General features: G+C 29.2%; 5 protein-coding genes across 6 annotated transcripts; 3 read left to right on the plus strand and 2 right to left on the minus strand.

Moving 5' to 3' along the window:
• Nucleotides 1-5,860: 5,860 nt before the first annotated feature.
• On the plus strand, nucleotides 5,861-8,901 carry LOC123297894 (intraflagellar transport protein 46 homolog). The gene is made up of 5 exons (XM_044879712.1): nucleotides 5,861-5,997; nucleotides 6,248-6,507; nucleotides 7,112-7,373; nucleotides 7,439-7,551; nucleotides 8,592-8,901. The coding sequence occupies exons 1-5, from the start codon at nucleotides 5,884-5,886 to the stop codon at nucleotides 8,899-8,901; spliced, it is 1,059 nt and encodes a 352-aa protein (XP_044735647.1). The 5' UTR covers nucleotides 5,861-5,883.
• A 1,023-nt stretch (nucleotides 8,902-9,924) lies between these two features.
• LOC123298190 (DNA topoisomerase 2-binding protein 1) lies at nucleotides 9,925-20,074 on the plus strand. 2 transcript variants are annotated; one of them, XM_044880124.1, is made up of 22 exons: nucleotides 9,925-10,144; nucleotides 10,213-10,352; nucleotides 10,412-10,547; nucleotides 10,607-10,714; nucleotides 11,311-11,572; nucleotides 11,634-11,801; nucleotides 12,437-12,559; nucleotides 12,630-12,733; nucleotides 12,795-12,958; nucleotides 13,155-13,296; nucleotides 13,367-13,529; nucleotides 13,597-13,809; nucleotides 13,947-14,128; nucleotides 15,049-15,218; nucleotides 15,290-15,492; nucleotides 16,023-16,819; nucleotides 16,880-16,999; nucleotides 18,333-18,483; nucleotides 18,551-18,699; nucleotides 18,761-18,964; nucleotides 19,244-19,458; nucleotides 19,622-20,074. In XM_044880124.1, exons 1-22 carry the CDS (start codon nucleotides 10,052-10,054, stop codon nucleotides 19,821-19,823), a joined length of 4,209 nt encoding a protein of 1,402 aa, XP_044736059.1. In that variant the 5' UTR covers nucleotides 9,925-10,051; the 3' UTR covers nucleotides 19,824-20,074. The 2 variants fall into 2 exon arrangements, with proteins under 2 accessions (XP_044736059.1, XP_044736060.1); XM_044880125.1 differs by having other exon boundaries at nucleotides 10,415-10,547.
• Nucleotides 20,075-21,004: 930 nt separating this feature from the next.
• LOC123298359 (protein brawnin) lies at nucleotides 21,005-21,317 on the minus strand. Its single transcript, XM_044880343.1, has one exon. The coding sequence runs from the start codon at nucleotides 21,315-21,317 to the stop codon at nucleotides 21,141-21,143; it is 177 nt and encodes a 58-aa protein (XP_044736278.1). The 3' UTR covers nucleotides 21,005-21,140.
• Nucleotides 21,263-22,076, minus strand: LOC123298358 (small integral membrane protein 4). Its single transcript, XM_044880342.1, has 2 exons — nucleotides 21,825-22,076; nucleotides 21,263-21,395 (listed from the first exon to the last, which is right to left on the minus strand). The coding sequence occupies exons 1-2, from the start codon at nucleotides 21,976-21,978 to the stop codon at nucleotides 21,319-21,321; spliced, it is 231 nt and encodes a 76-aa protein (XP_044736277.1). The 5' UTR covers nucleotides 21,979-22,076; the 3' UTR covers nucleotides 21,263-21,318.
• A 1,109-nt stretch (nucleotides 22,077-23,185) lies between these two features.
• On the plus strand, nucleotides 23,186-24,611 carry LOC123298278 (zinc finger protein 239-like). Its single transcript, XM_044880238.1, has one exon. It carries the CDS (start codon nucleotides 23,206-23,208, stop codon nucleotides 24,286-24,288), a length of 1,083 nt encoding a protein of 360 aa, XP_044736173.1. The 5' UTR covers nucleotides 23,186-23,205; the 3' UTR covers nucleotides 24,289-24,611.
• The last annotated feature ends 1,299 nt before the right edge of the window (nucleotides 24,612-25,910 follow it).

Consider the following 25,910-nt stretch of genomic DNA (forward strand, 5'->3'; position numbering starts at 1 on the left):
AGAAATTTAGTAGTTTGCCATGATAATTTGCCCAAAATAAATTACTATAATCTCAAAAATTATATAATTATTCAGTGTGTCAGCATTTAAGACGGAGACACCTTCATATTTTCTTTATTTATAGAAATATCGACTTGAAATTTTGCACAGTCATATACAGGGTTATGGGTTACAATTTTTAAGATAGTTAACCGAATCTAAACTTTAAACTCAACTTACTACAATTAGAGCAAATTCTTAATATTTTGCCTAGCGTCAGTGGTTGTAAGAGATTTCGAAAAAAAATTATTAGAAATAGTTATTTTAGAATATTTATACTTTTTATACGCATATACTGATTTTCATGACAAAATTTGTGTTGTAAAATTTGGAAGGTGAATAGACTTATTTGTAAAGTTTTACGTTATTCATAGGTTGTTTACATTTCAGGCATTTGAAGAGTTTTCTGGGTAAAAAGTCTCCCTACGAATTTACTACAACGAATGTATTATATTTATAATACCTATATGACTAGGAAAATGGCTTTCTGTGTAACTTTTTCAAACCACGGACAAAATGTTCTTCGAATCGTTCTGATCAACAGCTCTCCACAAAATTTTTTAACTAGTAGTTTTCGAGCTACGGACTTGTATAACAATAATGTATGTGTAGCTTTGATCACCCGTAGCTCGAAAACTACCCGTTAAAAAAATTTATGGCTATGAGAGCTTTTGATCTGAACGATCAGAAGAATATATTGGGGGCGGTTGTAAAAGTTTCACAGAAAGTCATTTTCCTATCTAAAATTGCGGAGCCTTTTACAAATGTAATTGGAAATATTGTTAGTAATTTGACTGTATATAGAAACGACCGATATATTGACAAAAGATATTTAATTTTAAGATGTTAGTAAAAGAAAATAGCACGTTTCATATTGTATAATTCTTTACTTACATATACTACATACAACGATAACGATGTAACTTAGATATATAAAATATTATATTCAAAGTATTATTTATACATTTAAAGATTGAATACATATATGTATAATATTTCAATTCAATGAATCAAGTAAAAATTTCTCAAGTGGTAGAGTTAATTCTTTGTACTATGTTGACTGTAAATAAAAATGAAGACTTAACAGAAATAATAATAAACCGAATGGCAAATAATATTCCCTTAAATATTAGACCGCATGTCTACGTCTGTTTCCTTAACGTAGGTAGGTAAATGATCACCCCGTTATAAAATCATATTTAATATTTATCAGACAAGTAGGTTTTTCCTCTTACTATTCGATGATCTTCCAATTCAACAATATCAAACAGGAGGGGTGCAATCAAAATCCCACCCACTTCTCATGTAAGAAGTTGTTCAATACAACAAGACACACAGAACACAGGGACAAAGTCTCTCAATAGTGATTTAATCAGTAAATTTAGTAAGCGTGGGCATGCGGTCTAAAAACGTTTACCGTGGATTATAATTCTAAAATCCTTTAGTGTATAAGAGAGTATTTTTACAGGATGGGAATTTTTAATCGGAAAACGATAATAACTGACGAAGATATTACACAAAGAAAAATTGTATACAAAAATCCTCTGATTTGAAAGAAAATGTGGCACAATTAAAAGTTTTCCAAATAGAAGAAAAATTTGGTAGTCGCAATCTTTTTGACAACAATTTCTCATGTTTCTCTCCTTAATTAAATAAGTTGCGAAAAAGTATTATTGCATGCTTTAGACATTATAGCCTACTTAAAACTATAGTTTTAAGCATTAGCATAAAAAATTTAAATAAATTCAAGCAATATCCATCATAAATAACCCTAAAAAATTAGGCGATTTTTGTCCATGGAGATATTTGTTTAGAATGACAAAAAAAATATTTTCCCAAATAATTCTGGCGACATTTGACCGAAAACCATTCTCTATGTACAGTCTTCCGGGGTACTTTAATTACATTTGGGTAACTATTCCTAGTGCAAATTGCTACACTTACCCTGAGTCGATTAAAAATTTACACGTTTTTTGTATTGTTAAACAAGCTTGCGAAGCATGAAGGAAACCAAAGATATCACTGGTCAACACATATTTTATACCCGAAACAAGAGTATACTTTTTGAAAGGTTTTTGACGTGCTTAATGCAAATCTGAACGCAAAATTGCTTTAGCAAGTCCCGTTTTCGAGAAATTCGCCTTTTGATATGGAAAAAACTTGTTTTGCTCTAAATTGGAAGTCATGTTTCACCGGTGAATAATATTTTCTCACAAAAAATTTTACGCCACCAGAAAATACCATTCATTTGCCTTGAAAAGCCATTTTGAAATTTTCAAAAAAATCAGTAGTAATACAGTATGTATTTTAACTATAATAAATATCATATTATTTTTCGAAGAGCAAAAGAAATATCGGAAAAATTCAAAAAGTATTTTAAAGGAAGAGTGAAGACAAATTATGACTTCCAATTTAAATATGAGAAAAAAATTACATAAAGGTGTTCCGGAATTTCGAATGTAACCGAAAAACGAACTTTTCCCTTTTTTGGTAAAAATATTTCGAAAACTTTATGTATTCGAAAAAATCTGAAGCTGGATTCAAAATCAGCACCCCGAAAGCTATACAAAATAATCCATCGCATCAATGGTACAAAAAAAATTCCAATTTTGTCGACCAGAAAATATATTTTATCTGAATTAATTTTCATGCAGAAGAACAATGAAAGCTAAAAAGTAATAAAGAATAAAACACAAATCATCTAAAAATATTTTTTCATAATTATTTTCAATTTTTAACAACAAAAAAAGTTCTTAAAACATTGTCAGATGAATGATTTCTTCTGTAAGAATATAATTAATTATCGAAATTAGTCGTTCTAATTTTCATACTTAATAATTTTTTTTTTGTTTCATTTTAATAACAAAAATTAAATAAGAAAAACTTTTTAATGAAATTCAAACGCATACAATAATTATTGTTGTCAACGAGTTCACTTTCACGTTACATAATTTATATTTAAATGATAAGGGAAGAGAGATTTTTCACATTTTCTTCTGTTATTACATTTTCTCAGTAATTAATAGGTAGATTTTATGATTAAAAAAGTTTTATATGAATAACAATCTCTATACATTTTTTACACTCTATTTATACGTCAACAAATTCATTTAATGATTTTTAATTTCCATTTCGTAAATAGTAGAGGAGAGCAGGTAAAAAAGTAACGGCGGGTCAAAAGTAACAAATGCTCTGTAGATTTATCTAACAATCGAAAAACCGCTTAACTGCCGTCAAATTATAGCCGGTGCGCCCGGCGTTGTCAGGCTTTGTGAGAGGACAAAACGTGATCTTACTAGTCAAAAGTATGATTTTTATAGGGTACTTTTTTTTATAGGCAACGCCACTACTACTCACTTTTTGGTTTTTGCAAACAAGGTAAACTTTTGGTGACATGTTTGATGCGTAGAATCCAATGGTTTACATTTATAATATGGACAAACAAAAATGTTGGACCTTTTCGGTCCAAATTTCTGGCTCCGGATCTGGCAACTACATCTTATATTCAATTCGATGATTAAAAAAAATTCTTACTAATCAACGAAATAAATCAAGGAGAAGGTAATCAATTCCGTTAAATTTTTTTTATAAGAACACAATATCTTTTTGTCGTTTTTGTTTTTTTAAACTATTTTTTGTTATTCCGTCAATATTTCGAAGAAAAAGTAATTTAATAAAGAAATAGACAAAATATTTTAATAAATTAATTGATGTGTGTTGGGTCTATAGCTTAATCCAGCTCTGGTAGTTTCTGTCTATACCTACACTTCATGATTCGTATTACATTTCAAGAAATAAACCAAACGTAGAAAGAAAAACTGTCAAAATGAGCATGAATTATAGGGAGCGATATTTTTATGACCATGTGTAAAAAACTAATTAAATTGTAGTAACCTAAATAGTTATAATTCTGATTAACATCTCGGTACCAACATTCCATTCAAATTTTTAATAAATATATATTTTAAAAGCTATACTTCCCACATAAGCATAATAATCATGCTAGCACAAAATATAAAAATAAAATAAAGATAAATGTTATATTAAAAAAAATGTAAATTTTCATGCGAGAGAAAAAAAAATGGTGACGTGTTTAAATGATAAAAGAAAACTAGTAAAACGCATTTACTAATAACATGCAATCGCAACATTCTAAAAATTGTAGAATTTATCTAACTTAATAAAGGGTCATTCCCTTTGGGTTTAGCAGATAAAACTTTATTAGAATACAGCCGGAGAGTTATTGGGCTCTTCAACGGAGGTATCTCTTTTAAGGTAGTCAAGTTATAAAATAATTCATCATCAAAATTGAAACTTTTCTTTAATTTGTGTACCCACTACCGTGCTCATATATCCTTAATCAGTCGGGCACAACGGGTTATTTTTGGTTTTCAATAATTTTTAAGGTTTTAAATTTAATTTAAATGGTTTTTTTTAATTTCCTCCGAATAGTTTTGGAGAAATCTATGAAATCATATCATACATTTGCCGTTTTCCCATAAGACCAATGTTAAATAATATGCCTACGTCTGAAGTCATTTATTTATTTAAATAATCGGGCAACCCGCCTCCCCTCTGAAATTTTCAGAATTGTTTTAGGCTTACCTAGTCTAACTATTAAAAAAAATCAAGCCTTTTATCTTAAACTGCCCTGGCGCTCGTACATCCTTAATGTTGTTAGAAATATGCAAAAATTGTAAATTTATCTTATCCTAACAAAATAATGGTCTGTTCGGCTAAAAAAATGAAAATTCCACTAATTTTAATATGTCTCAAATTTGCAAGAATTTCTATCAGTTGATTCTCATCAAATATCGAAATTTTACATGTTCGTCAGAAAAAATGTGTCCTATCATCAAAGGGTTTCGGCCATTGCACTCCTCTTTTCTATTCTTTTAGTCTCACCAAAAATGTCTGATACTGTATTTTTCGATCCTCTTAAATATATACATACTGGCTGATTCGTTGAACTTCGTACCGCCTAACAGTCAAGGAAAGTCGTGTGCGTGCCATTTCAACTTTAAAAACAAATACTACCGCGCCAGAGCCTTCTCTTCCAGTGTCCTCACTTGTCTCTCCTTTTGTACACAATTTCATGGGTTTTATCTTTTTGTTGCGGAACGCTAATATTTTATAAAATAAAAATATAGCCCATGTTATTTGCTGACAATATAGCATTTTATAGGCGAATCAATTTTTAATATCGGTTAAGTATTGTATTAAAATTGACGGAATTTCATACAAAACTACCCCCCCCCCCCACTTAATTGGAGTTAAAATTTTGGTCTAATTTGGTTCATAAAATCACCTAATAAGTCCATTTTTGTCTGTCGTCCGTCCGTGATCACGATAACTCAAAAACGGAAAGATATATCAAGCTAAAATTTTTAAAGAGTGTTCAGGACGTAAAAAGTGAGTTTTAGTTCGTAAATAAGCAACATAGGTCAATTGGGTCCGTAGGACCCATATTATTAAACCGTTAAAAATATAACTAAAGTTTAAACGTAAAAAAAATTTTTAATCTCATCTAATTTATAAAAGATAATGCAAGCACAATCAATACTTTCTATACAGGGTATTTCAACAATTAACTCAGTCAAATTTACTTGTTTTACCTATACGTATATTAAAGTACAAATATTTTGTAGACACTTTATTACTGGTGCTGCCACCTGTATGTATTCAATATAAGGACTGCATTATAAATTGTAGATATCGTCTTTACCCCACATTGTTAAAATTCCACATTTCTTGTGTATCGTGATTGCAGCTATGTTATTTAGTTGTTACTATAGTTACAATAATTATAAACCTTGATCTAAACGTTTTAGAATTTTTATAAAAATGGCTCATCTTAGCAAAAGTAATAGTGATATGTCTTCGTCAGGATCAGAACCAGAACTACGAAACATCGGGGATTCTCCAAATCCTGAACGATTTATTTCAAATTTATCAGAAGTAAGTTTCACTTAAAATTGATTTTTTGCTACGATGGTTTTCAGATCTTTATAAGATACTCTGTTTTATACAATTGAGGATAGCATATTGAGGATTGCTTTTTTTACGGAAAAAGTGAACAAAATTGGTGTTTACATAAAAAAAGCCAATTCAACAAAAATCAATCCAATTAAAGTACTACATTCTGAAATCGTAATCCCTCCCCACCTCCGAAAAAACTTATTTATTCAAAAACCATACACTTTTTTAGTCACCCACAGCTGGACCATCTAATAATGTTACAACAATGGTTCAAAGACGTCCAAGTGAAGCTCGAACAAGATTATCAGCTAGACCACCTACATTTCCAAAACCGAATAATTCATCAACAGAAACGAGTGAATCGGATGATGAAGATAATATGGACACACATACCAAAGTGGCTTTACCTGAGGGTAGTTATGATCCAAAACAGTTTGAAAATTTACAAGTATCTGCAGAAATATCAAATCTGTTTGATCATATAATGAGGTAATATTAATCTATATATAATAAATGAAATTTCATTTTTATATTTCTAAGTATATAAGGCTTCCGCGATATTTGCCAGATAACACACTCGGTATTTGTACCTGGGCTGTTTTTTTCTCTACTGACACGAATGTTTGCCATGTCACATTCTAAAAATTGGCTATTTGACGAACCTATTATTTTTTAACATCAAAAATTGCAAAAGATATAAACAAATTAACGAACAAATACTCATTGTTGGAAGAGGGAGAACCCTTGGTAACATCGTCCTGGCACTCATAAAATATAAATTTGGTATGAAAATGGACAATAGACTCCATGTTATGTGTTTACGCAGAGCAAGTGGGAAATTTTTGTGATCAGGATCAAGAATCAATTTTTTGAACCTGCAATTTCTTCAAAATTTTCCAAGAGGATGAGAAACAATGAGAGTAGCTTTTAAGTTTATTTTTAGAATATATCGTTGTAATATCAAATTTAATAGGTTATCATAAATTTGCCTTTTTTGTCTTGATGGTCCCCTTGATCCATAAGCTGATGCTTTTATTATGTTTAAATGAAGACATAAATTAATGGATCTAACCGTCCATTTTTAAATTTATAGGTATACACCACAAAGGATTGACATGGAATATCGATTAAAACCTTTCATACCAGAGTTCATACCAGCTATTGGTGATACTGATGCATTCTTAAAAGTTGTTACTCCAGACAGAGAATGGACAGGGGAATCATTTAATACTAGCTCATTATTACAACTAGGCTTAGAGGTACTAGATGAACCATCAGCAACTCAGAGTGATTCAGCGTTATTATTTTTGCAATTACGAGCTACTGAAAAAAGTAAAAAATCCAAAACGCCAATGGTAACTAACTAACTATTTCAGAAAAAAAGTACTATTTCTTAAGTATTTCCATATTTTTTTTACAGAATGTAAAGAAAATTCAAGATGTGGATAAAAACCCCAAAGCAATTGATCAATGGATAAATGATATCAGTGATTTACATGGTTCACATCCACCTCCTACAGTTACGTATAAAAAGTAAGGATTCTTAGGGTTTTCTTGAGTAATTTAAATAAAATAGAGAAGGTAATCGGATTTAGGCTTATGTTAGAAGGTCCATTTCTTAGAATTTGAGGAAAAATAGATAGATATCAAACAAATAAAAATGAGGAAATAATGAAAAAAACTTAAAATGGCTGCCAGAAAATACAGTACACTCTCGAGAATAGATAAATTCAAAATATGTGTTGCCCGAGGTATTTTCGTAAAATAATCACAGTAACAAGTAACAGGGAAAAGCTAATAATGAAAAACCTTAAAAGTAAAAAATAGTCACTGCTTTTTTGAAAAATAAAAAAATTGCTTGGAAAATTGGCAACAAAAAAATAAAATGAAGATTTCCATAACATATTTGAAATATAAGATATTTTAACATTTTACCTTTAATTTTTTTTGCAACAAAAAGTCGATTTTTCAGGTTTGATCCCTATGAATTCTCAATATTATATAAGAAAGTATGCAAGTCCAAAATCTGTTTTCGACATGATTAAGTAAAAATAAAACTCCATTTTGAGATTTATTACTACACGAAAATTCGCTGGAATTTTAAAATTATTAAATCTAATTTGTCTATATATATATAAAAGGCAATGTCCAGACTGACAAATCAAGAACATAAGTTTTAATGTAATAATGTTTCTTATAAAAAAATAAACAACTTTTGTTTGAAACATTTTTTCGTTAACGTCATTGTTTACCCGTAAAGGTGCTTATTATTATAAAATTTTGGTGTCCATTTTTTCCTAAACTGTTTTTGAAGTTATACTTCTTTTCCTAAACTGTTAAATTGGGAAACATTCTCGCAAAACAAAAAAATTATTTTTGAAAATTTAACCGAAAGGCCGCCATATAATTGTGTTGGTGACAATCAACACTTTCTATACAGAGTATTTCAACAATTAATTCAGCCAATTGTTTGTGTTCGCTTATTCTTAAAATAAGTTAAAATTGCCCAGCGACGCAGGCGGATAATTGCACCTTATAACAAATAATTATTTTAGAAATATTTTTATTTCTAGTTCAATGCCCGATGTGGACTCACTATTGCAAGATTGGCCGCAAGAAGAAGCGGATGCATTAAAAAATGGATTTCCAAATTATCAAATGAATTGTACATTAGAACAATATATTGAATTAGTTTGTTCAATATTCGATATTCCGGTGTACGAGAGCCGCATCGAATCGTTACATGTATTGTTTTCGATGTGTCTAGCGATCAAAAACTATTATCTGTATTTGAATACTACAGAAAATTTGGAAATTGAATCGAAACCTTTAACTCGTTTATCTGAAGACAGTGACAATGAACAAGTGATTATCAATTATTAATTAAATAAAAATTATTTAAATAAAATATATAAATAAACAGTTTAGTGCCTATATTTAATTAACGTACTCCATTTTTACAGCCAGCCTTTTTTTAATTTCCCTTCTATTTTCCTTGACTCATCGCCTTGGTCATGGACTCTACACAACGATACTCAACTCAAACGAGAGAATTTACAAAATTTGTCCACGAACACATACGATACCTACATACGAACGAAATACTAAATAAATACGTCATATTTTTAAAATCAAACTCGCGCCTTACTTGCGTTCCTCTATCCATAGAGATAATACAGATAGAGAATGTCAGGGGTCTGCTAGCCTGTAAGTGGAGGCGATATGCGTAGTGAGAGAGAAGGCTGGCGGTGAGTTCCTCTGTGTGCTTGTAATAATAATATGTACACATATACTTATTATACACGATAGTCAGTATTTTACGTATAAGTATATGTATTAGGCAAGAACACAGGGGAACTCACTGGCAGTTTTCTTTCTAGCTACGCATATCGTATGTTTTGTCCCCTGGCGTGCTCTAAGTATTCATATATCTCTATGATTCTATCACGGTGCAAAAGGATACAACTGCCATCTTTTTTTTGACAGATATTGGTTACGCCTTGGTAATCATGGGTTCAGTAAAACTTGGAGCAAAATTACAACTGCATATTTTGCATCACTGAGCTTCTGAAAATTATTGCCTTCATGTAAAATCGTTCCACTGAAAAGAGATCTTTATAAATATAGTTAAGTTTTTTGAAGTTTTTGATTTTAGGTTAAATACAGCCAAGATTTATCTGAGTTTAAATACGGACCAAAATCTTTTCCACCTATGTTTGGTGCGTAGTAAGGTGCGTAGAATAAGCAGAATTACGTAGCATTATCTCTACATTCCTTAATTACGATTAGATGTAAACAGGTCTTTATACAAAATCTAGTTATATTTATATGGTTACCTTTTTAGCAGTGTTACCAATATACAGTTGAAAGTTCAAAGTTTCAAATTTGACAATAAAATAACGATTTCACGTTTCAGTATAACTCATTTTTCTCGTATTGAGATATAGAATTTTTCAAAATGTATTAAGTTTTTTTTATAATTTTTATAGTAAATTAAATTTGAATAATTTCTAGATACTTTTATTAAACTAAAATGAACCCAGATGACGTTAATATTTATTTCATTATACCAAGAGATTATGTTGACGAAAGTGATTGCGATGATGGAATGAAAGGCACATTCGATGTAAGAATTCTCGTTATATGCATCCCAAACCATTATATACCATTTAATATTAATAAAAAAAATTTTAGTTGTGTCGAAGCCACGTTAAAAAATGTTCATGGATTCGGGAACAAAATTGGAAACAAATATCCAAAACAAAACAAGATGTTGTGGTTTTTCAAGAATTTGAAGGAGATGTTTTTAAGACTTTAGTCGAAGAAAAGTGTTTGTAAGTAGAACTTTGTTAATTTTTATCGCTTAATTAAATACATTAAATATTTTTCTTAGCAGAATTCTGGGATATCGATGTTTAAAAACATGTTTACTTGAAAAAATACCAATACCAAATTGTCCAACACCTGTGTACACCATTTCAATGACCAACATGATTGTTTGTTGCTCTGGAATTCCTCCTGCCGAAAAGGTTTGAATAATAATAATATCTGATTAAACAAATTGTTTAATATTAACTTTTTTTACCAGAAAAATTTACAACTTAAAATTGGATACATGGGTGGTCTATATTCTCCAAGTTTCACAAAGCAGACTACACACTTAGTTACTGATTGCGTAAATTCAGTTAAATATGCTGTAAGTACATGAGCTTTCTATGTGAGAGTTTTCCAGCTTTAAATGTGAGGAATTAAGAACTAGCAAATTAATTTAGATTTCATTTTAATAAAATGATAATTACAAAGCTAAACCTGGGAATCAAAGAAATCAAACTTTTTTTCTAACGCTTAAAATAGTACAATTAAATTCCTTACGCTTAAAATAGTACAATTAAAAATTTTTCGACTTTGTTTTTTTGAATACATAGAGTAAACAAGATTCAAAAATCCGTTTCATTTGATGCATAGATCGGTAGTTCTCTAGGTACTGCTGTAAATCTCTCCAAAATTTAGACTTCATACAGCATTTTGGGCTATAGTTTAAGAAATACACGTCAAACGAAGCTGATTTTTTGGGTCAAAATTACTCGTGTGTTATCAAACTCTGAAATTTTCCGTCTTCTATTTCGATAAATTCAGTCCACAAGGTAATTTTGACACAAAATAAAAAAAAAATAAATAAATAGGGTCAATTTTGACCCAAAAAAATACAATATATAATCGTTTAACATAAAATTTTCAAGATATCGTATTTATTGTTGCGTTTCATATTACAAAATTTTAAAAATATTTCAGTGGGCTGTTGAATTAAAAATTCCTGTTTATTTGAGTTCATGGGTGGACGCTGTATGGGAGGAAAATTTGTCTAATACGATGTTTGCTGATGACCCCATTTTTGATAAACATAAATGCCCTCCATTTTATAAATTAAATGTCACTAGCACTGGCTTAAGTAAAAAAGAACGAGATAGTATCACCACTTTAATCAATAATAATGGTGGGAGTTATTCTGGAAAATTTCAATCGGAATTCACAAAAGTTTTAATCTGTCGGAAAGGTAATTCATGATTTTTTTTTTTTAAACTTTATACAAAAATTACATGAATTGTTTGTAACAGGCGCAGCGAGCGAAAAATATTATGCTGCAAAAAAAAGTAAAATCGATTGTTGTACAATGGATTGGGTTTCAGACAGCGCAAAACTTGGGTATGCTCTACCTTTTGATAAATACCGTATTATGGATAAAGATTTTGCTTCGTCAACGTTAAATAATCCAAACGAAACTGGTAATTTTGATTTAACACATTTATGCTTAATTTTTATTTTATCGATTTGCATTGAGAAGCGTTATAACCACTGGATTAAATACTAAATGTAATCCACTCATCTTAGTAAAAAAAAAGGAGCCAACTTTGGAATCTAACGGAATAAACTTAATATTTGTACATATCTTTATTTTAATGTTATCTCAAAAGTTAGATGATCACGTGAGAGCGTTCCTTAGATATTCAAGGTCAAAATTTGCTAAAAACTTTTTTTTGCGAAAATCTCGTTGGCTTTGTCTTCGTTGGTTTGTACAAGTGTTCAGCTTATTCCGTTGGATTCCAGGTGAAACCCTAAGAAAATTAGAGATTTAGCTAAGAGGATTTTTACCGATTTATTTTCCTGTAGTGTTGCAACATGGTTTCCACTTGCAAATGAAATTTTTAAAAGAGTATTAAGCTTGAAAGTGTTGTAATCATGCTTAACACACACTGATAGCTTTTTCGATAACAGTATTATTAAAAAAAAACTTTTCAAATAATACGTTACCCCCAAATTATTGGATAGAAATGCCATCGATTTTAAACACCTACGTGAATGTTTTAAACGTTAAATTAATCATAACAAGGACTTTATTAAGTATATTTTTTTTAAACAGTTGGTCTAAATTTTTCAATGGCCAGTACTATACAAGGTGACTCTCGAGACATATCAGAATCGAGACTAATGAATTCTTCTACCATTTCATCCATACTACCGTTTAAAGGCACACCTAAAACAGGTTTGTTTTATACTGCATTTTTATCATGAAAATAGTAACTTTTATGAAGATGGTCCTGATTTTGCTGTAGGTAACAACGAAGACAATACTCACACAAAAGTAGATAGTATAATGCAAAATCTTCCAGAATTGAGAGAAATTAAGAAAATCGGCCCGTTTTTAGATGGATGTTGTGTAAGTCATACAAAAAAAAAAGAATTGTGAATTTTTCTATTTAACTTATTTTCTGATTTAGGTATATTTGGCTGGGTTTCCTGTTGAACAACGTGAAAAACTATGTAAAATCTTAAATTTAGGTGGGGCTATTCGTTATGATACAATTTCTGGACACGTAACTCATTTAATTGCTCAAGATTATAGCACATCTGAAATTGAAAAATTTCACGAAGAAGGCCATAGGTAAGGTTCTAAAAATTTGCAGAAATATTATTTTTTCTCGAAAGCAAATATAGGAAAGTTTGATTGTGAGACTAATAAGTAAGACTAATTTTTGCGAAGTATAACATGATAAAAGAGCTTTTTACCAAAGTCCAGCTTCCCCGAAATTTTTCCGGAGTGTAAAATCATCATTACTAATTAAATATATTATTTACAGTCCAATAGCATTATCTTTGGAATGGATTATTGAAAGTATAAAATTAAAATGTCCAGCACCTGAAGAACCCTACAAATTAAATCCAACTAAATCTAAAAATACTGATTCAATGTTATCACCCAGTTCACCGTTAAGTAAAAAGGTTGGATATCTTAAAATGTCAATTTTTTTTATTATAATATTAAATTATTAGATTAACTTTATTAAATTAGGGCGTTCAAATGTTGCGCACAAATAGTTCTGCTAGCATATCCAAAAACAACGATTCCGTTGATAAAGAAGATGAAATGTTAACGACAGGAAAAGAGAATCCTGTTTTTGGAACAGAAAACGAAAATGATTTTATGAAAGAATATTTTCAAAAGAGACATTCAGGTATAAAAATAACACATTTTAAAAGTTGTAATAAAATTTAAAGATATCAATTATAAAATTTGTGCAGGTGAACCAGATACTTTGGACCAATTCTTAGCGGGAGGAAATCTTACTGAAGCTGAACAAGCAAAAACATTAAAAAATAATGAATCTGACACAATTGTTAAGGATAATTTACCATTGCCTCGACAAAGTCATATAGAACAAGTTGCTCCTTTGCCTGTTGATGATTCAACTTCACATATTACAGATGTTACAGGATCTTCTGATATATTTGAAGGTAACCTTTTATGAATCTATTGTTCTGAAATGATTCAAAAGTTTTTCAGAGAAACTGTTTATAATAAGTAGGAAAAGCGACAACTAAAAATATACGTTTAAAAATAAATTATTCATACTAAATTAATTATTTTTTAGGTATTAAATTTTCCATAGTGGATTGGGATGAAACGTCAGAAGAACAAATTGCAGAAATAATAACAAACTGTGGTGGTGAAGTTGTTAAAAATAGTCGTGATAAAGTTGATTATGCTATTGTACCTCTTGAAGGAGTTGAATGCGAACTGAATGCTAGAGAAATTGTTACAAATTTATGGGTGGTATGTAAATAGACTTACATAATTATAATGTAAATTGAGGACCCCCTTAGTAGCTTTAAATAGAGCGTTTTTCGTCTATTGTAAATTAAGGTAATTTGTTACCTAAATCACTAAGTCAAATCAGCAGACCTTTTTAAATTGTTTTTTTCAATTAAAGATACAAACAAAATTGATAATAAATTAAAGTAAAACAATATAATATTTTATTGATCAATGTCATTCTGCTGTACCAAATGTCAAATGGGGTGTAACAAGGTAGAGGATGCAATTTGAAATTTCAAAGTTGGAGTGGCTAGGGGCGAAGGGGTGAAACCTAAAATTCTCTAGATACCATTTTTGAATTTCCCACTCGATATACAAATCGACATGTTTTCACACAAAATAATAATCACATCAGGTCAAGAGTTATTAAGGGTGGATACTTTTGAAATGAACACACTGTATAATAAACATTCAAGTTCGCACAATGCGTTTTAATGTTTTCGATAAACAACATAGATATAAGCCAGGTGATAATATTAAAAAATTACTTAAACAGAAATTATACGGTAGATCGTTTTGAATTCTTTCTAATGTGTGTTTGAGATGTCGTTTTTTTGGAAGCTCAAGCTTACCGATTTTTTAGAAACCCTTAATTAAGTATTTAAGAATAATACTTAATACGCACATTCAGTTATTAAACAATGACACTCATAAAATCTCATATTTTTGCAGGATATGATAATATGATTTTTTTCTATGCATGTATTTAAGAATAATCTTTCGAATAAATATAAAAAAATGTGGAGTCAAGTTTTAGTGTTTTGAGTAACAAACTACCTTAAGAAAACTGTACTTCAGCTATATTAAATTATAAATATAAATTAAATCTATGATGTTCAATAATTTATCAATTACTCAAACTTGTGCTTAATTTTTAGGAAGAATGTTTTAATGATAATAAATTATATCCTGTTAAATATTATCATAAACCTGTTACTTTATCAAAAGAAGATGCAGCACCTTTAAAAGGTTGCGTTATCACTTTAAGTTCGTATAAAAATTATGAACGGTCTTTTATAATTTGGCTTATACAGTACCTGGGTGCAAGGTAAAATACATTTTTATATTAATGATATATCTCAAAAAGTTAGCTTACTTCAAAAAGGCTTATTAATTTAGTGCAGAAGAAATGTTGTCAAAAAAAGATAATAAAAAAGGTGTGCCAGCATCGACACATTTGATTTGTCCTGCTCCAATGGGAAGTAAATATACGGCTGCAGTTAGATGGGGTCTTTATACTGTTACTGAAGATTGGCTACTTGCCTGTGCAGCTGAATGTAAACATATTCCAGAAAATTTATATACTGTTAAAGAATCTCCCTGTAAGTTTTAATCCAATAACTTGGTACATCAATGTTTTGTGTTAAATCGAAATCCGGGATATTTTTGAGAACAATATTTCCAGCAACTTTTGTTTGAAACATTTCTCAATATTTTGACTATTTAATTGACTTTACAAATGATGATCCTTAGAAAAGGTTTGTTCGATTCAAATTATTGCTTTCGATATTTAGTTTCGTCATAAAACTGAAAAACCGTTTTGACTCTTCATTCAGTTTTTGGAATCTACGATTTAAAAAAAAAAAAAAAAAAATCGAAATTTGACTAATAAACTTTTATATTATTGTTCTCAACAATTTTTAACACAGACTTTTACACGTGAAATCAACATTCGTAGAGATAATTGTACTAACCCCCTGTAATTTATATTGATGATCATCCATTATGGAATTCGAGGGAAGAAACTTAAATGAAATGTTTCTACCTACCATTAAACTTGCACCGAACTTTGATTTAACACAAACTTTCTCCTCGTTTAATACAAATTCGTTTAAATTTAATAATTTTACAGTGAAAGACAACACGAAAACTGATTCAGTATCCAACGAAAATAATGCATCAACATCCAGACCATCTAACATTGTCAATAATCAGAATAATTCTACAATCGTAGAAAATATTGATGAATTAAATAAAGATAATGAGAGTAGTAACAAAACAAACGAACACATAACTCCTAAAACCAGTAAAGTTAATGAAAAGAAAAAACATCCATTGGACGATTTCTTCAGTACGACAAGTACAAAAACTACTGAAAGTAAAAATGAAACTCCAAAAAGAGTTTCTTCACCATTACCAGTGGTCGATTTAGAAGACACAAATTTTTCTTTGCAAAATACGTCAAAAAATCAGTCCATGAATGCTAATAATAAAAGGACACCAAAAAGTGATTCATTCTTATCGGAGAAACAATCATCTTCTGATAGTCAATTCACCCCATTACAACAGCGATTTAGTAAATTATTTCCAGATACGAAAAATAATTCACCATTTGTGGAACCAAAATCTAAAACTCCAATTCATCTTAACAAACTAACAAATATAAATAGTCCAATCGGTCTTAGTCAACCAATGACACCAGTCGCTAAATTTTTTGAAAATTTAGGATTACCAAAAAATAGTACACCGGATAACTCACCATTACCATTAACACCTTCACACGTTGTCACACCAGAAACACCACTTGGACGATGCTTTGGAAATCCAAATCCTTCACCTGAAACTAGAAAATATTGGGCTAAACGTATTAATGCTTTACCTAGTTATCATCATACACCACCATCGAAAAGACCAAGACTTAATTCAACAGTATGTATTTCAAAATTAATCGTTTTTAAAATCTAATTTAATTGTTTTTTTTTTTTTCAGCCGTTATCGGAGTTAAAAGAAAGACTGTGGAGGAAAATTTTACCAGCTGATTATGAAGAAAATATTGAAACTGGTAAAACAGAGGATGCACAACAAGAAAATTGCAGTCCTGTGGAAAAGGTTTGTTTTTTATAAACAAAAGTCTATGAAATTTTACAATATTAATAATAATGGGATCTACCCTCCGTTTCTCTGACATATACGCCTATAACTGAGGCCACCCACATCATTATTTGTTAATCTTTATAATTTTACAATATTAAGAACTTATTATTGAACAAAGCTGTAAAAAAAATTACGGAAAGATAAAAAGTGAAGTGTAGTGTCAGGAGTTCTTTTTTTTTTGACAATCCTTATTAAAAAGTGAAGCTTTAAATTTATAAATAACTAGCCTGATAACCTGCCCGTTTCACTGGGCTTAAAAGTAAAAAACACCGCTTTATTGCCTCCACCTCTCTTGATGTACACAATTTTCAATTTTGTTAAATGTAAAATAGTCATAATTCATTGAGTATATCAGAAAAGTTGACCATGAATAGTTTGACATTGACTATTTTAAATTTTTACAGAATATTTTAGTTTATGGTTCAAAATGATTATTATAGATCTGCTCCGTCTATAATCATCAATTTGAACCATAAATTACAGATTTCTGTAAAAATTTAAAATAGTAAATGTCAGATTAAATTTTATTTATTTTTTTTTTAAATATATCTTTATAAATTATAGCTCATGTGTTATTCTGAAGTATGAGCTATATTGCTGTACAGTTTCATTAAAAACCATTCGCTAGTTTTAGCGTGAAAACGTAACAAACAAACATTCTTACTTTCGCATTTATATATATAGAGAAGAGAAGAAAAGATTGAAATTAATAAAATATTCAAAAATATTTTTATTGTTGATGTATGACTACAAGTTTTTTTTTTCTCAAAATTTTTCGAGTTTTCGTTCATTATCAAGGGATTAAATTAATTTATACATAATTTGTTTATGATAAATATAGTGGTTTTTATAAAATTTACGAACTTATTAATACCTTGTAAATGGAATGAAAATTTAAAGAAAGTTATTTGAAATTTAGACTCAAAATACGAGTTCGTGACACATCCTTTTCATCATTATATATTGTTTTTGAATTTTTTCCAAATTTCCATCCCTTCTAAAACGTTTATAAGCTTATCTTTCGCGCATGTATTTATAAGCATTTAGAATGCAATGGTCTGAAAAAGCTGTGGCGCCGATGATTTTTAGTTGAATAGATGCGCTAAGTTCCTCTATTCTTTCTTTGAATGCGCGGCCCGATTGCTCCACATACGTAACAGGGCATTCTGCACAATTAATTTTGGTAATTTGATTTTTTTATCTAAATAATGTTGTAATTACATGAAAAAAAAAAAAAAAAAAAAAAAAAAAAAAAACAGTTTAAATTTATAGTTCAATGAATTTTTAGGTGTTAACACCGACAAAAAATCCACTTGTTAGTGCACAAGTTCAACAGTTGAAAGTTATGCTTCAAAGACGAGCCAGTGAAGAAGGTTTACGACGCTCATTAGTCAGAACAGAAGAACGACAATGTGAAAATGAAGAACCCACTCTTACAAGTATACAATTTTTAATTAAGAATTTTATCATTTTAAGATTAGTTTGTAAAACAATATTAAATTTCAGGAATGCCTGTTGAATCACAAAGTGAAACAATTGGCTGGGAAGATCCCTTAGAAGCAGATAATCATGAAAACTTATCACCATCTGTACATAAACCAGAATCCTCGTTTATCTTACCACGACGGTTTATGTTATCCCAAATTCCAACCACTGTAAGCATAATTTTCTTGTATGTATGAGTATTCAAAATTTAAAAATTACTAAACTTTTCAGGATAGACAGAAATATATTGAATTAATAGAATCGGTTGGAGGAATAATTTCTGATCAAATCACGTTATTCGATGAAGCATCAACACATTTAATATGTCCAACTTTATCACGAAATGAAAAAATGTTAGCAAGTGTTGCTGCTGGAAAATGGGTATTACATACTTCTTATTTAGAAGATTCAGCGAAAGCAGGCCATTTTTTAAATGTAAGCGCTTTAAACTTACCATTTACATCTATTTTTTTAAAGGATGTACGAAAACCAATGCAATTTTAAATAAAAAGCTTGATTTTCTTTATATGAAGTTGGACTAAGTCTAAATTAATTCTAAAAATTATAGGAGGGGGTTGCCCGATTATTTAAATAAATAAATTACTTCAAAAATAGGCATATTTAACATTATTTTTTTAGTAAAACCAAGTAAAACGGTAGATGGATTATATGTTTTCATATAGTTATTCTAAACTGATAATTTTTTTATTTTAGGAAGAATTGTATGAATACGGCAATCCATTAGCAACATCGTTAACAGATATACCCAATCCACAAATTGCGGCTGCCGTATTTAGATGGCGGACAAAAATAAGTGAGACTAAACAAAGAGCATACCATGGAATGCGAGCAATTATTTTTGTTAAATCAAGAAAAGATCAATTAATACGACTGATTGAAGCGGGTGGTGGAACTGTTATAAATGACGTGTAAGTAACAACTTGATTAACAAAATAAATGAAAAGACTCCCCACATAACTTAAATGTGAAAGGCTATTCGGTCAAATTATCTGAAAATTGAAGGTCCTGCTTAACATGCTGACCGATTAATTTTAATTTAATTTTTTTATAATTTTTTTTTTTTTTTTTCAGATCCTGTGATGAAGATTTAGATGACGCTACTCATTGTTTTGTTGATCCAAAACAACTCAATGATTTTCCCCAAACTAAATTTTTAGCATCGAAGGGTGTTTTCTGTTTGCCTCCAATATATTTAAGTAATGTTTTAATCTCAGATCCTCCATTAAACCCTAAAGATTGTATTATACCAAATCTGTTATCGTATTACAAATAGTTATATTGAAAATTGGGTAAATGTCTAGAAGCTGGGCTTCAATCTCATTTTTTAATGCATTCTTTTAGAAGTGCTATTTTAGCAGTTTAAAAATAACAGATAAAAATGTTTATTTTTTAATTACGATAATTAAAATTAAGTATAATTTCAAGTTATTATTATTAGCCCGCAAAAATTATTGATGTCGGCGGCCTTTCTAACTTCATTTTTATCAGATACAATTATTTTTCCATTTGTTATTCAATTGTATTCTAACTAGAAAAAAAACTTATATTTATTCATTTCAAGCTTATCATTAATCTGAAAATTTTGCCAACACCGTAAAAGAAAACTGAAAAATTTTCCCAAATAATATATGTTTTAGACTCGCCCTCTTCGCCAACATACAAAATTTTAAATATGTGATAATAAAAGTGTTGTGGATTTTACTTTTTTATATATTCTTTGATTATTCTGCTGGCTATTAATACGGAATTCTATAATTTCAGGCCTGGTTTTCTTATTAATATTAATCATTTTTTAGAATCATAATGATTTTCAGAATTACGTGTTTCAAAAAAAAAAAAAAAAGATCAGAAAATGCATTTTACGTTCATTAACACTGTCATTGTACATAATTTTAACTTTTATGTTTAAATTACATAATTTTTATGTTTAATATATATTTTATTAAATTATTTTAGTTTAAAATGTTTTCCCATTTCTAGACATTTGCCGAAAGAGTATTAGGGTCGTATTAGTGATAACAAATATAACATCTAGTTATTAGTTGTATATGGCTTCATTTTGACAAAATTGCAATTTTTGAAATGGAGAACGTGATTTATGTGTCACAAAAAACGCACGTTTTAGTATATATACTCTATGTAAATGCGTGCTATTTTTGTGAAACAGAGGTAGATAGAATAAAATTACCTATTTTTTTCTTATTCAACTACCTTCTTTTTATGTTTGCAAAAAGTGGATATTATTATTTACCTCCTCGTGGTCGTCGGATTTTTGTTCGTCATAAGGAAGCCACCAAAAGAAGTAAAATGCAGATGTTACAACAGTTTTATTTATCATTAATACGAATCAAGGAGTAAAAAATAATTATCGTTTTTAAATTTTGTAAATTTAGGCAAATAAAACAATCATTTTAAAATCGTTTGTTTTTTTTTAAATATTTACATTTATTAAAAGTTCAATTTCCATAAAATACATTGAGATCTAAATATGTTACTAAAGAAAACATAAATATAAACAAAATTCATATTATAACAATGAAATTAACAAAAAAATATTAGAATCCCAATAGATATTTAAAGAATATCACGATCATGGACTAATTGCTGATTCGGCCAGTTTCTTTTTACGAATTTCTGCTTCAATTAATTCGTTCATGTCATCTAAAGGTCTGTAATACATATGGACAACTTGTGAACCGGCCATCATTGATAACATAGCGGCGGCGAAAAATTTTAAATACGTAGGCCAAGATACTCCAGCAGGCATTTTAATTCTGCCGTTCTACGTTTGCGTGCAATTTTTCTTCAATTATTTCTTTTACTTGTCGTTTTTTAAATGTTCTATCTGAAATAAAATTCAAACTAATGTTTTAAAAAAGAAAATATTGATCACCAATTAAAAAAAATGGGGGGAAAAGAAAGAATCTAAATGGCAATCAATTTAAAGATTAATTTTTCTCAAAATTTTGTAAAAAAACATTTTTGCCACTTAATTCTTGATTAGAATTGCTTTATGTCATAATCATGTGCTTTATTTGTTTTAAAGACTATGGGGTAAATAATTACCTAATCTTCGCCTTCATAATTTAAAAATTAAGGAAAACATTGAAAAATTGTCTAATTCACGGGCAATATTATTTTGATACTCAACGACATGTGGAAATTTGTATTTTCAGTATCGTGTATAATCCCAATTACGGGGGAGTCCAATTTACTTTCCAATCACTTTCTGTATACGTATATTTTTAGTAAATATAAAAACCCATAAACTTACAGAAATTTGTTTCTCCAACATGCCAATTGATCATAGAAAATTCTAATGCAGCTCCAAGTACAAAAAATAGGGGTAAAAATCGATAAATTCCGAGTGTACGTTTTCCTGGCCACTTATCCAAATAATATTTTAAAGTTTTATTTTGTAATTTCATTTAAAAGCTGGATTTAGAAAACAACTGAATCAAATAACGTTAAATTTTTATGACATAACCAATACTTTTCTGATGACACAAATCTTCCTAATTTCTAGTTTAAAATTTTGACATATCTACTGTTTCAAGTTAACCAAGAAATTCATTGCTATTGAAATGATTTTTCTGATATTTTAATTAAAATGGATTTGTTAATGAGAAATAATTTTAATTTATCAAAAATTTGTAGAGGTTGTTTAGGATATTATGAAAAAATGGAATCAATTTTTGACCTAAATTCATCACCATCGTTATTAGAAATGTTAATGGAAGTTTCTTCAATCAGTGTAAGTTTCGTTATATCACATTTTTCACTAGATACGAATTTAGAGGGGCGCAGTATGCCTAATTGTCTGCTCTACGAGTAATAATTCAGGATATAAAGTTTTTTAGAAGATTTTGTTGCCAAAAATATAGCTATAAATAATATGGTAATCTTTTTTTGAGATATTATCAAAAATGCCAGTCGATGAGTGATTTATCGAATCCATTTCAGGCAAATTTTCAGAAAATATTTGTCTAATAATCAAATAAACTTGATTTTCTTATATTTTGGGTTCTAATTATTCTAGAAAATAACACAAATCGAGACAATTTGATACCTAGGTTCAAATGATCGTATTCATCTAAATTCGTAAAAATACAGATGAGACATTTTGTCTGTGAATATTGTAGCAAAGCATTTCAGTAAAAATTACTATTATGTGTGTTTTATCAAATTCTGAAACAAACAGTACTGACTAAGAAAATTCCAATATTCGAGAAAATTTTTCGATTTCGATAAAACTCAGCACATAAGGTAGTTTTGAATAAAAACAAAATTTAAAAATCAGGCCCCATTGATGATTGAAAGCAGAGTTACTAAGATATCGTCCGTAATTCCATATAGAAAGCGGTTTTTCGAGTCAATTTGAGTCAATTTCTTAAAAAATATACGTCCTAAAAATGAAATAGACTGAATTTTATTGGCCATTGACAATTTTCTTCAGATACTTCTATATGACCTTTCATTGTAAGACTTAAGAAATTTAGTCTAACCGTTCTACTTACAGTTTTCTTCATTTAAATGCTACCTTGTATTACTATGAGTGTCAAAGACTAGCCTTTTTTAAACATGATTATAATTATAATTCTAATATCATTTTCCTAACTTTTCAGGTGGGTAATACTGATGAATTACCGACAAAAATGTGTTCGAAATGTATATCAAACTTAACTGATGCTTACAATTTTAAACAAACCCTACAAAAAACTGAAAGTGTATTACAAGAATTTCTATCACAAAAAATAGAATTTTTAGATGAAGAATTCTTAAATAATAATGACATCGAAGAAATAAAAATTAAAGTAGAATGGGATTCAGATGAAGAAAAATCTGAAATTCAATTAATACAGGATGCATTACTTAATCAATCAATGGTTGCCGCAAAAGAAGAAACTTGTGAGGAATTCTATGAAAGCAATACAGAAAATTATGTACCAGAAGCTGATAATAATGAAGATGTTATGATTAAAACAGAAGATGATTTAGGAAAAGAGGAAGATTATCAATTTATATGTTTGGACGATAAATCAAAACTATATCCTTGTCCAAAGTGTCCGAACTTGTACAAATCGTTCTATTCGCTACGAATTCACATGCGACAACATAATAAAGTTTACCCATTTTTATGTACGGTTTGTGGTAAACAATTTATTGATATTCGGCGATTGAACTATCACATGACGTCACATACCGAACAAAAAAAATTCAAATGTGATATATGTGATAAAACGTATCGTCAAAAAACCGGTTTGAATTGTCACAAAAGAGTGCATAGCGGTTTACGACCATATTTATGTTCAACATGTGGTAAAGAATTTCGTCAACGAACAGATTTACGTTATCATCATCGAACGCATACACGAGAACGACCGTATTCATGTACTTTGTGTCCGAAAAATTTTCAAATGTCTTGGCATTTAGTGGAACATATGCGTAAACATACAGATGAAAGGCGTTTTCCTTGTGAACATTGTGGTAAAGCATTTCATACCAAAACATTATTAAATCGCCATGTGCTAATACATTCAGGATTAAAACCATTTCAATGTAAAATATGTAATAAATCTTTTAATCGACAAAATACGTTACGGGTACATAATTTTACACATACTGATAAACGTCCGCATATTTGCAAGGAATGTGGTAAAGGATTTGTTCAACGTAGTTATTTATATGCACATGAAAAAATGCATCATAAAATTGAAGTAAAAACAGAACTAGTATGAATTTTTAAAACAAAAATTAAGTTATTTTAAGGAAAAATATGTTTTGTCTTCAGAGAAGCGCAAAATAAACTTTATAGTTTAAGTGCATAAAGCAACCATTAATTGGTGGCTATAGCATTGGAAAATTCTTTATAGTTACTTGTTTTCAAAAATGTTCAACATCACTATTTATTATTACATCTGGGATTACCCGATTCCCATTTTAAAATGAATCAACAGTCTTTTGTTTTTCCTCGAATGTTTTTTCAAAATACTTAAATTAATAAAATTATAATCATGAAATGTTTTTTCCGCTTCCATGTAATTCAAAATCAACTTCTGGCTACGTGATCGAATATTACATACATGAGATCTAATATGAAATTAAATGCCTGTTTATTATTTTTCTTATATACAGGGTAACCCATTTTAATCGACAGACCCAAACATGTTCTAAAATATTTGCTTCTTCTTTTGATAAAATGCAGTACGATTTTCGAAAAAATATTTTTTATAAAAAAGGTTAGTTTTTTTATGAGGTTCAACTTTCTAATTTAAATTGTTATTCTATCTCCTATTGTTAAGAATCGGAGTCAACTATTAAAGGATCCAGAAGACGCAGATAAAATCTGACGCTAGAATATGATGTACAACTTTAATCTAAATAATTTTCATGCGAAACATTTTTTTGTAGTTTTTTGTGGAAAATATTTGGATCCATCGATTAAAATGGGTTAGCCTGTATATATAAATGTTAAGGAATCGAAATATAGTTTAATTTGAAATTGCATGTTTCCTTTGAGTTGTAATAATACTTTTTAATTCACAATATTGAGTTTCAATTTCAACTTCTTTTTAATATGCCATAATCAGATTTTTTTATTATATTCGAAGAAAATACTCTATATCTTCATATTAAAAAATTGTTGATCAATCATTTTGATGTGTAATTTAAAATTAATAATTGTAATATATGTAAAAATTAAATTTTGTAAATTAAAAATAACAATTTTTTCATTTAATTAATGATATTTCCTTATAATAACCTCCATTAAACTTTCAGTTTTTCGTTTCTTCAAAACGGAGAAGAACTTCTCAGCGTGTCTGTGTCATCTCTTTTCCTAGATGAAAAATTATTTACTTCTGTTGATATTGTAAAATAATACGTATGTTTTTATAATAACAGATAATTTATCCACAAATTTGGAAAAACAAAATTTTATTTCATTGTCTTGACTGAGTCATATTTTTAATTTTTAACAGCTGAAGTTTTAGTTAGTTTAGTTAACTCATTCGGAAATATAAAAACACAATTATCGAAAATTATTAACATAAATTGAACTTAGTAATAATATATAAAAATTCCGTTGTATCGGATAAAACAAGGCCTTCGGGAGAAAATCCGGGGCCAAGAGATTAATAAGTTCGGGCTCCTACCACCAATCCATTGAAAAAACACTTCCAAAGGAATTTCGTATTTTTTCAGAGCTTCGCAAATTAAATCAGCGATCGCCTCGCCAGTGTTTTATTCCAGCCGATGAAACCTACAAGTCTTTCAATTGGGAATATCTTTTTCTCAGGGTTAAAATGAAGGTACCACAAAATGAACGCTGTTTGTTCGATGTGGCTTGAATCAGGTGTGG

This window comes from Chrysoperla carnea, chromosome 4 (assembly GCF_905475395.1).
Source record: "Chrysoperla carnea chromosome 4, inChrCarn1.1, whole genome shotgun sequence".
Taxonomy (NCBI): Eukaryota; Metazoa; Arthropoda; class Insecta; order Neuroptera; family Chrysopidae; genus Chrysoperla; species Chrysoperla carnea.

Coding starts and splice junctions, on each gene's coding strand:
- LOC123298278 (XM_044880238.1), top strand. CDS start 23,206: ATGTGTTCGAAATGTATATCAAACTTAACTGATGCTTACAATTTTAAA.
- LOC123298190 (XM_044880124.1), top strand. CDS start 10,052: ATGAACCCAGATGACGTTAATATTTATTTCATTATACCAAGAGATTAT. Junction 13,530..13,596: donor TTTTCAAAAGAGACATTCAG/GTATAAAAATAA, acceptor AAATTTGTGCAG/GTGAACCAGATACTTTGGAC. Junction 15,493..16,022: donor TACTGTTAAAGAATCTCCCT/GTAAGTTTTAAT, acceptor ATAATTTTACAG/TGAAAGACAACACGAAAACT.
- LOC123298358 (XM_044880342.1), bottom strand. CDS start 21,978: ATGAAATTACAAAATAAAACTTTAAAATATTATTTGGATAAGTGGCCA. Junction 21,396..21,824: donor TGTTGGAGAAACAAATTTCT/GTAAGTTTATGG, acceptor ATTTTATTTCAG/ATAGAACATTTAAAAAACGA.
- LOC123298359 (XM_044880343.1), bottom strand. CDS start 21,317: ATGCCTGCTGGAGTATCTTGGCCTACGTATTTAAAATTTTTCGCCGCC.
- LOC123297894 (XM_044879712.1), top strand. CDS start 5,884: ATGGCTCATCTTAGCAAAAGTAATAGTGATATGTCTTCGTCAGGATCA. Junction 7,374..7,438: donor AAAAATCCAAAACGCCAATG/GTAACTAACTAA, acceptor TTTTTTTTACAG/AATGTAAAGAAAATTCAAGA. Junction 7,552..8,591: donor CCTACAGTTACGTATAAAAA/GTAAGGATTCTT, acceptor TTTTATTTCTAG/TTCAATGCCCGATGTGGACT.